The sequence below is a fragment of the Mus pahari genome, chromosome 5 (genome assembly GCF_900095145.1).
Source record: "Mus pahari chromosome 5, PAHARI_EIJ_v1.1, whole genome shotgun sequence".
In the NCBI taxonomy this organism is placed as follows: Eukaryota; Metazoa; Chordata; class Mammalia; order Rodentia; family Muridae; genus Mus; species Mus pahari.
In genome coordinates this window covers 85,682,415-85,693,740 of record NC_034594.1, presented here as the reverse complement: position 1 = coordinate 85,693,740, position 11,326 = coordinate 85,682,415, and the positions used below count along the sequence as shown (strand labels likewise).

Sequence of the window (11,326 nt, the reverse complement as noted above, 5' to 3'; positions counted from 1 at the left end):
TGTGTGTGTGTGTGTGTAGAATAGATAAAAATATCAATATCAATAACATAAAGCCAAAAGTTTCCTGTATATTAAAGCAGAAACAGAATTATCCTTACAAGTAATTTTATTTTTCATTTTGTAACAATGTACTCTGTAAAAAGAGAAACACCTGCTAATCAACAGATAATACATTAAACAGTTAATATTTTCAGAAAAATAGCATACAATGAAGAAGTGTGAACATAGAACTACCTAAATTTTCTGAGAATGTAAATCAGTTCACTTAGTGGAAGAAGAAACCAATCCAAGTAGCCTTTAGTCCTGTAAAATTATCATATACCTTTAAAACACATCTCTATAAAGTTTGGATATTCCGGACTGCATTTCAGAGTGATTCACTATTTATTAAATAATGTACACTACTACCCATGAGAATGAGGTAATTCTAATAAACTTTAGTACCTATAGCCTTCTGTGAATTAAAGATACCCAAATACAGTGACCAACGGCAAAGTGAAACGAAGATCAGAACAGGACAGAGAGCCAGGTGAATTAAGGTACTAAAACGCAGGTATGAAGGCTAATCTGCAGCTGAGTAGATTAAAACTACTCTGTGATCTAAAGTGTGTTCGAAAATAGTGGATTAGACCTAGGAGTCTAGCAAACACATGGGTGCAGAAAGAGTGGCTAAGCAAAAATAAAGCAAGGCCTGCCTTTCCTGCACCAAGCAACTAACTGCATTTCTGGGAACCAGGAGGGATGTTTTGGTCAAAGTAGTCAGATAAAAATATAACAAGGATGAGTTCCAGTTTCTCTGCATAGTTTTCTTTAAAAAAAAATAATACCTTTAAAAGACCGATAAAACTAGAACTGGATTACATAGATTACGTTACACATGAGCAACTTTGTGACATTGTTTCAGTGTGAAAATATATTCAATTTTTAAAGGAAATAAACAGCAAATTATTTTTAATATTAAAAGAATGGGTGGGGGGTTTAGTCCAAATAAATACTGGCAAAGCATATACATGTTCCCATTCAAATACATATGCATAAGTGAGATTGTGATTCTAAACTCCATGATCTTGAATAAGAACAGTTACAAGAAACTAAGAAATCGCCTAAATAGAGTGTCAAACCCCTTAGCCTATCACAGTAACAATTACAGTAGCAATACTATCCCCCCTGGCAGGGTTAACACTTCAAGTTATAAGAAGCTAAGAATGGATCTTGGCATGTATAAAGGTGATTCAATATGGCCGTTACAGTTATTGTTATAATAATTTTTTTGTATTTGAAACATTATCTGGAAATTAAATATAGATAGTTTAATGATATTATTTTTTTTATTCCAAGGTTACCAATAGTAAAACTATTGTGATTCCTTTTACCCTAAAGAAAACATTCTAAGTAGGCAGATTCAATACCAAAGAACTATATATTCATAAATCAAAAACTGTCACATGATTATTAGGCTCTACAGTACTTTCTGGGGGAAAATTGTAGCTATTTTCAAAAGACACTTTTGGTAAACCAAATACTGGATTGGAACTGAAGTTTATTTAAGTTCATATCCCTTAATGGTTGAGGGCATCACCTGATGATGGGAACGGAGGCCATAATACTAATGGGGACAAGATCGTTGTAGTGTTTTTATACAACTTTGGATTCCTCTCAGATTTTATTCTTTCTATGTACAAAATGAAAAGGCTTAAACAAATATCATAATATAGCCTGGGATATTTTTCCCAATTCTTTTAGGCTTCTAAGAATTTTGTAAGAATTGTACTGCCAGCTTACTGTAAACCTGTGATGAAACTCCTATTGCTAATAGTTAAAGATGACGAATTTGAGAATTTTTAAAAGAAATCAGATTGCAAAGGAAGCTCTTAGCCTGCTTGTAAAGCACAGTGAACTCTGGAACAAGCCTTGTTCAATTTACTCTTATTGCCTCTTGAAGATTCTTTCTAGTCTATATAAAAACATTGTAGATTGATCAAAGCAACTAAAACATAGAGAAGAAGGAAACTGCTGAACACATTATGACTCTTGAGAAAACATCAACAAAGGGAAGATACCTAAGAATTGTGGACACTCTTATTTAAAGAAAGGGTTTTAAGAGTAGCTGGCTTAAGAACTAACCTTCATGCATAGGTGCATACACTTTGTAGGTGTGGAGCCTAGAACATGCTAAGATTCAGAAAAGTCTTTAGAGAATGTCTGCATTCTATTATATTTCATACCTAGTGTGGAATATTCACCACATAAAAGAGAATTTATGAATTATTTGGCATCTCTAACATTAATGAATCTTATTTTGTAATAGATTCTAATGCACTTTTTTGTAGCACTTGAATTATTTCTTAGACTCTTAACCAAATTATTTGCATTTTTCTTTGCAATATTACACCAGGATACTTCGATTGGCATTGTGAACAAGATTGACTAGTGGAATTCTGTTGTGTGATGCAAAAAATTGGCTCTGTAATGCCATTTCAAATATTACTTGAAAATGAGAAAATTGTATCCACATAATTGTGATCTGAATTTGGTGTATTCATGGTATATTAACCAATATTTTTGATGGTAGCTGACTCTGCTGGGAACCTGCACCCTACACAGTAAGAGAGAAGCTGGGTATGTGATTTGCTTTTATCCTTTTACAGCCAACCTTCTCTAAAACTTTGCTTTCTGTGCAAACAAATGTAATTCTAAAGGAAAAAATGACTTTAAAGCAGTTCCACAATTGTGACCTGAGGTGGTTTGTCATAAAAAAGAAGGAGGAGGATGAGGAGAGGAAGATGATGACTTAACTTTTATTACAACAACAAAGATTATATATATATATATATATATATATATATATATATATATATATATATATATATATGACAGCAACCCCTCACTTATTTCCGTATATCGATATTGAAAAGAAATAGCAAGAACTTGAAATTTCATCATGCATTGTGTAACTTCTCCAGACAGTTTTTCCTGTGTTCATGCAAAATATATAATAGTGCCACAGAACAATTTATGCATGTGACTGATTTTAAGCAGAGAACAAATTATAAATGTCAGCATTTCATAATAAACCCAATATCATCCCATAAATCTGTGTCTCAAATCAAGAATGCTACATTTAGCCTTTGCTTCTCCATATTTCGTCATTTTCCCTGTGGCCTCCTCTCATATCTGAGTTTCACAAACACATGTCAGCAAATGTACATATGTCAGAGATAAACAGAGGATGAAGTGGCCATGTTCTAGGCCTGCCCTTGTAGAATAACTAACTTTATAAGTCAACTCTTTGGAAATTTGAAAAACTGAACTCTTTTCCACTGATGGCTCAGTAAAAATATACACAAACTTTTGTTTTAAGATGGTTATAATTTCTACAGACTGTGGTCATGTTTGGAATAATTTCAGATTTGAAGCATTATAACAGGAAGTAAATTAACTTCTTACATCTAAGAAGAGAAGTAAGCAGGAGCTCAGGAGGAAAATATTTACAAGGGGACATTAAATAAGTGATAAGACTGATCTAGCTGTGAATCTGAGGAAAAAGAAGTATTGAAAGATTTTAAAAATATCTTTGTTTGCTACAATAGTTTTCAGTAAAGATTTATATTTTATTTATAATAATTTTTACTTTTTCTGAAGTTATTTATATGAAATATCTCAATGAGTACTACTATGATAAGGATGTGTTTATTAAGCAGGCAGGTCATCAGAGTCTTGGAAATGAAGTGTATAATGTCTTGAAGTAAAGAGAAAAAAGGGAAATGTTGAACATCAGTCAGTCAACATCAGTTGTCTGAACTAAAGTAACCTCAGCAGCAACTCTTGTGTTTCAATCATTAGTTTCACATTGGCTACAAAGAATTATTAAAGAGAAGTTTATTTATTAGAAATTTAGCTTATTAGATAATTCTATTTTATTAAGATGAGTTAATTGTTATAAATTTACTTAACCTTGTTTCTTTCTTGAATTGTGTAAAATCACTTTTAAAAAATAAACAAGTGCTTGTCACGTTCCTAAACAATGTTTTATTTATATTTAGGAGCAATGATTTAAGGTCTGTCCTTAACTTCAAAAGTAGTAAAAGTGTTTATGCTTCAGCATATCAATTATCAATCCTCAAAAGTGCAAATTGCCTGAAGACTGCACCATCCGAATTAAATTTAGCACTGTATGAACATGATAGGCAGTGTACAGTAGTTCCTATTTAGATCCTGCACAATAACAGAGAACTTTAATAGTTTTCAAAGCACCCAATAATGCACCAAGATGCTCATTGTGATTCCAGTATCTGGGAGGCTGAAACAGGAGCCTTCAAGGTTATCCTAGCTTATACACAGAGACACTGGCAGAAAAATAAATACAAGCAGCAATAAAAGATCATCTAATTGGAAATGTAGATAAGCAGTACTATATTTTTAGAACAGCACATTGTGCTAAATGTTCTACAGGAATAGATTTGATGTGTGCCTGTCAATAATATGAAAAAGTTACATGCTTAGATTACACAGTTATTAGAATATATTTATTGAAGTCTACTATAAATAAGCAGCATTTTATTGCAATTCAATTTCATAGTTTCACTAAACCGTAGGCAAGGAAGAACTGCTGATCTTTGGAGTCTGCATCAAGCATAGTTCTGAAGCCGCTTTAAGATATATTTACTGGATCTCATACAGCACACAACTTAATTACAAGTTATAATAGATTTAAAGAAAGAGAGTGTAGTACCGTAAAAATCAGTACAATTCACAATAGTTTCTTTTTTCTTTTTATTTTTTTTAAGAAAAGTAGTAGTAGGACATGATATTTGAAGGATGTTTCTGCAATTAGTAGAATGGACCATGAGAACCATGAGAACCATGGTCCATACGAGTTGCCTGACAAACATCCCGGAATCTAACTACTAATCCTTTGAGTGTTTTGTTGTCTTATCATTAATACATGACAGTATACAAAATTATGGTTGTAGCAATAATATCAAGTGAAGAATCATGTGTTGTTGGTCTACTGGGAAGAAATTGTCATGTTTGAGTTTACTGTAAAGCTTCAGTACACTTTGACAAGCAGCACATTTTAAATCAATTCTTCTGAAAGACAACCAACATACTCGCTTAAAAGCAGAAATGCAACAAAAGAAGTTAGAAGGCGCTGTGCAAAATCACAAAGCCTTAGAGCAATCTCTCACTGCTGGTTCTTTGGCTAAGTCTGGGAGGAAGTCAGAGTTCTTTTCCAGACAATCCTTAGAAGAAAGTGGTGTAGTTTAAGTTCAAGGAAGAATTTGCATTGAGGAACATATAGTTGGCTTTGCTTAAGGGATATTACATCCTCATTATTGCTCTTTTTTTTATTTATAATGGAAAAAGCATTTAATACATTTAAAAATAACAATATGCATTCTAATATTTTCCAACGCATGGATGACCAAGTGTCAGAATTCTGCATTTGAAAGATGACTGACACAAGAAAACTTTCACAGTATCAGCCATATTTCAATTCCAATTTTGCCTTTAGATTCCAAGCTAGTAAGGGCAATATCTATGAAACAGTCTAAGAGAATGTCACTTCGATACTAAGAATAAAACACTCTGGATTTCCTGAGAGTTCATGCTACAGAAAACCATGAAAAACTCACAAATTTAATGTTCTTGATATTGGAAAATATTGGTAAAGTCATGGATGAGTAGCATAAGCCACCAAAATGAATTCTACAGAATTCTTATTAAATGTCCAAGGTCACAAAGATCCATTCTTTTGGTATTTGGGACAAACCAATGCAAGGAGTATTTTTAAATGTTTGCTAAGAATTAATTACTTAAGTTATTAAGTCTTTTTTATAATTCTCAGAATTTCCAATCTTTTTCATAAGCAAGAATTATGTATTCAGAGTTCTTTTTAAATTTAACTTGGAATTTTTAACATAAGAAATCGTCTTGATAGCTTCTCAGAAAAACAGGAAGTTGAGAATGAAAGTAAAGGGTTAAGGAAACTTTTTCTAGAAACTTTGACTGTATTAAAAAAAAATAGACAGTGAGCAGCATCCAAAAATAAGATTACCTTTTCACTATTGAAATACCTTGATTATCAAAAACTAAGTTAGAACACTAAGTCTACTGGAAAAAAACTGAAAAACATTCCATTGGGAATTTTAGAAATAGGGCATCAATTCAGAACAGTATTTCAGAATACAAAATGAATAAATAGGAAGACTGTGCTCATGAAAATAACTACCGTGCCAGTTTTACCTTACGAGTTGCTACTATAAATCCTAATATTTAAAGATGTCTGCTATTATTATCATTCCAGATATAATCTTACCATCTACAGTCTCTAGCATGGTAAAACACTACTGTTGTGCATTAGGCTGAATTTGTATGCTATTTAATATGACATTCTGTCAGTTTAATATTAATCCTATATAATATTGATGTCACTCATACATATATATGTATATGTATTTTATTATAACTATATAATACAAATACATATATACTTGTATTATATAATTTCATTTCAATTAGTGAACCTTGGGAATTTCTGTTATTTGAGATTTCTCACATAATGAGACCATGATGAAATCCATTAACTCTCTAGGCTACACAACATTAAAACCATGGACCAAAATCTCCTACTGGTAGAGTCAGGGGCCCTAGAAATTAATTACATAGCCTTTAGTGTGCATCTGGCTATCAACCATGAGGAAAAAAACTTACCTAAGTGGATTTTATAGATAATTGCACTGAAATAGAAACAACTTCTATCTGGAGAGAAAGAAATAAAAAGGGGGAAAATCACAATGTTTATATTGAAGGAGAGAAGCCTGTACAAATTAAAAAGTAAACAATGTAACAAAGCACAGCCCTCCTGAATTATTTATGTAATAACTAAATGGATGTATAGTACTTCCAGGGCTACCTCTTTACATTTTATTATTAGAAGAAATCTTGTTTTTCTAGTTTTAATTTTTAATTTGCCCTTGTAGTACACCTTTCTGCCAGGTGTGATTTACATCACTTCCATGAAAGGTTTCATGTTCCAATAAATACTTTACAAAATAACTTGAAATAAAATTTTCAAGAATGAAAAATCTTTTCTGTAAGAAAGAAATGAATGTATGGATAGACATCTGCATATTAAATGGCCCTGGATATTCTGTCAGAAAGAAGTTTCGCAAGACCAAATGGGGGAGGGGGCAGTGATCAGGGGGCTTCTCTGCAGAACCAGCAAATTCCCAGAGGAGGCACTGTTGTACTGTTGGTCAGAGTTAGATCTCCTCTGCTCGTTAGAAGCTAAGGAGATGGTCACACAGGACTCTGTCACATGGTTTGTCCTCAGTTCCCCTTTACCACCATAGCAAGGAAAGTCAGACTCTTTTATTCACTGCAGAAACACTTGCATTTCTGTCTCTTTGGAATTAACTCGTGCATGCTGGCTATTCTGGAAGTTTCTAAAATTCTCAATTTAAGATACGGTTTTGAAGTCTTCTAATGAAGTAAAAAACAGTTTCTGTTCCCTTTTCCTTCCAAGAAAGCCCTGTGATGTAATGCAAGCTGTTGAAGCAATAAATATAAATCCTTATAAAATTCAGGATGATTGGAATCACTCAACAATAATATGTACAAAAGAAAACAAGTTATGGATTTAGTATATAGCACCTTTCTGGAAGATTTGAAAAAGCATTTAACTTGACACATAGATGTATTCATTTTCTTTTTCTTTTCTTTTCTTTTCTTTTTTTTTTTTTTTTTTTTTTTTTGATATCTATATACAGTCTGAGAAGTTTAGACCCCTGATACCACTTAGAAACCAAAATACTGAATAATAGCAATGCTGGCAAGAAAATGATGCCTGAAAAGAGACAGTGGTTTGATTTTTCAGACCAAAGAAGACTGAACAGTAGCCAACAAATATGTTCTCCACCCTCTCTCCCTATTGGATGCTAAAACCAAGAGTCAATTCAAGGGTAAGTTTCACTAACATAGATGCCATGTAGTACCCTTTCATAAGAAAGAGAACAACTCTCTGACACTAAATCAATAAAAGTAGACTTAGGATGAGTTGTGCATCTGTCAACTGACAGTTAATGCAATTCTAATAACCTATCCCAGCCTTTAATTACAGTAATACCTCACACTGAGAGTGCACAATGCCCTTTTAGTAACATTACAAACTAGAATAGCTTCTAGGAGGGCAGGAGGCTGTGCCTCTTGTTTTATTTCTCCTTCCACACACAAAATCTCAGCAAGGTTACTCAGATAAAACTAATAAAACTGGATGCTGTCTCACAGCTTCCACTTAGCCACTGACAATTAAACAGGAGTACACAAGGAAAATGACCATGAAGTTGCTGGCCAGCAACCTATACTTTTGCAGTTACTCCATGCTTTTCAAAATAGCTCTTAAAAATAAAGAAAATCATTTGAATGCATTTATCTTTCACATAGAATAACAAGCATGATGTCTGACCAGTTCTTTAGACAACGAGCTGTTTGAGTGGGTTTCTGGAAACTGCAGTTGGAATTACTCTTAGTTCTTCCTTCCCCTTAACAACTCTTCACAAAGACTCAAAACTACTTAGATTTTGCTGACCGTGCATCAGCACAAACTTCCCTTTAATAATGATTCCAACTACAACAGAACTCTGAAAATACATTTGTTTTTTTTTTGTTGTTGTTGTTTGTTTGTTTTGCACTGAAAATCTACCTTTGACAACAAATATTGTCAATTTGCAATTTCAATACGCTGACAATAAATTTTACTATCTGTAAAGAGAGATTAAAGTTCTGTTATTCCACCTCTGTAACAAAAACACCTGCTGGGCACTGATATTGAGGAGGGTAAGTCTTATTTTTATAAATATTGAATTTAATACATGACCTAAATATATCTCTTGCAAAGTAAAAGGTGTTTTACAAATATTAATGAATTATTATGCAAATTTTCAGTCTAGATATTCTAAATCTGTGAATTTTTTTCCCTAACACTTTATGATTTCCCCAGTTCAGGGTTAATTCATTTTGGTAATCTTTACTTACCTGAACTATGACATCTAAGAAATCCGAAGGGTTAATGATCTAAACCGGGAAGCCATTCAAAGCTAAGGTCCTTTTGTATTAATCCACGTTGGAAGGCTGGAAGGCTGAATACCAGCAACTAGCCTTGCGCCAAGTGAACCCACGAAGATGTCCAAGTCCAGGATGAATTCCAGAGAAGCAGGGTGCCCTTTTCCCAGCTCACACCAAAGGTACAAAGAGGCGAAGTGGAGGCAAACCCTAAAGATGCACCTGACCAACGGAATACTAATTACTAGGGGGGTAAAAAAGAGCAACCATACTTGAGTTCCACATTCACATAAGGCCAAAGAGGTCCAGGGCAGATGGTTCAAAGGAATCCTGCTCCTGCTTACACAAGGCACACACCTCCTTCCAGCCTCAGACCTCTGCAGAAAGCGGTGGCACAATCTGCTCCGAGTTGTGCCAGCATCAGTCCAAGGTCCACGGAAAGATCCGCTGGGTACCTCTTAGAGGACAGCGGTGGAGACGGCGAGTGTTTACCTCTGCATCTGGAGTGGGCTGGGATTGGGATTCTCTCTCACCCTGACTACTTCCCTCTCGTTGCACCTGGTGTCTTGTCAACACTGCTTTCTCGGCCGAGCTCGGGAGAACTCAGTCCTCACTCCTGTCCTGCCAGGCAGAAGCACGTCTCAACACAACACGCAGTAACTTGGGAACGCCACGGGAAACTCCGCACGGATACCCTCCCCCCTACTCCCGCTCTTTGCTCACTTATCTGTCCGGCTCCCCGCCGTGCGCAGCAAGGGCGCGCTTCTACGAGGGCGACCTCCCCAGCCCCCAAACAGGCACACACACACACTCACCTGGGGCCTCTCTAACCTGCCAGCAGCATCAGGCACCTGAAACCATGGCGTTTGCATTTAAAAGAATGCGCACTTGGCAAGGGGGTGGAGGGTGGGAGGGGGGATCCACGGGCGCTCAGGGATGCTGAGCTCCTAGCTGTGAGCGCCAGGCAGACACAGAGGCAGCCGACCAGCACCTGCTCAGCCCCGCAGCAGCCTACTCATCTTCCAATCACAACGCACTCTGCAGGGCACAAGGACCCTGGGGGTCATTGAATGCTAGGGTCCCGCTCTTGGCAGGGACGAAAGGGCCATCATCACTCCTCTCTTCCCACCCCCACCCTCCACCCCCATCCCCCACACAAGCTAATCCTCTGCACAACAGTCTAGGGTACCAAGTCCGGAGCCAACCAGAGCGCGCGTCCCCGGAGAGGGCGGGAGGGCGAGCGCGGGTGACTGCAAGAGGGCGAGAGGGGGCCGACTTGGGAGAGCGCGTTAGAGGGTAATGCAGATCGCAGCGGGTTACCACCGACAGCACCTTGTCTGAGAAGCTACAGAGACTTCAGGACCTCCTGGAGAAACAGAAAGGGCTGTTGGCTAAGATTGCCAAGAGGAAGCCGCTTAACCGGCATGCGCGCGCGCGTGTACACACACACACACACACACACACACACACACACACACACACACACACACATATATATATATATATATATATATATATATATATATATATATATATATATATATATATATATATATATATATATATATATATATATATATATATGCGTGCGCGCGCGCATCCTCCTCCAGCTCCTGGCTGACTGATCAGTGCAGATGGATTCCTTTGCAGAGAAATAAAGAAGGTTGAAAGTGGGAGGGGCTCAAGCCTCCCCCTCATTCCTCCCACCACCAAAGTATTTGCATCTTAAAGCAAGAAATTAGGGGAGTTTTAAGGAATTATTTTCAAGCCTTCCCCCTTCCCGTCAGCCTGTCTAAGAAACCTTTAACAATTAAGCTCTTGAGGCACCAAGGAAGTCATAAAACTAACCATAACTTACAATTTTATTCCTTGATAGTTTTGCCCTTTCATTCTCCTCGGACTGCCCTACTTTTTCTTTCTTTACTTGCAGCATATGTACTCCCCTGCTGTACTCTTTAACGCAAAACTTCTGAGGGGTGTGATTTCCACACACGGTGGAATCTAGGAGCTTCCGGAGGTCAGCAAGAGAGGAAAGAGAGAGCAGCTGGGCTTTTTTTTCACAATGCACGCAGCCATCTGCATGGAACTCGTTTTCTGTATTTTTGTTTTTCGTTTTTGTTTTTGTTTGTTTGTTTGTTTTTGCTTCTGTTGGGTGCCTGATTTAACCTGGTGACTTAGTGTTTGGTCAGGTAGATGAGAGGTGAACAGATCAGTGTGTATTTCCTTGCTTTTCATTTCTCACATTCTGGTAATGGACCCCTTC

At 36.4% G+C, this 11,326-nt stretch overlaps 1 protein-coding gene across 6 annotated transcripts in view; it reads right to left on the bottom strand.

Annotated features, from left to right (window-relative positions):
• The window catches only part of Cdh7 (cadherin 7), a 152,761-nt gene extending 142,648 nt beyond the window's left edge, over positions 1-10,113 (bottom strand). The window contains exons 1-2 of one of the 6 annotated variants that reach the window (XM_029539124.1): positions 9,879-9,948; positions 9,037-9,684 (exon numbers count right to left, since the gene is read on the bottom strand). Coding sequence is in view for 1 of the 6 variants with exons in the window: in XM_021197642.2 (XP_021053301.2) it covers positions 9,879-9,935 (57 nt within the window). In the remaining 5 variants the exon portion in view is untranslated. Of the gene's footprint in view, positions 1-6,714; positions 6,763-9,036; positions 9,803-9,878 lie in introns of those variants that run through there. The other 5 variants (XM_029539126.1, XM_029539127.1, XM_029539125.1 and 2 more) reach the window with 5 other exon arrangements.
• Between the last annotated feature and the right edge of the window lie 1,213 nt (positions 10,114-11,326).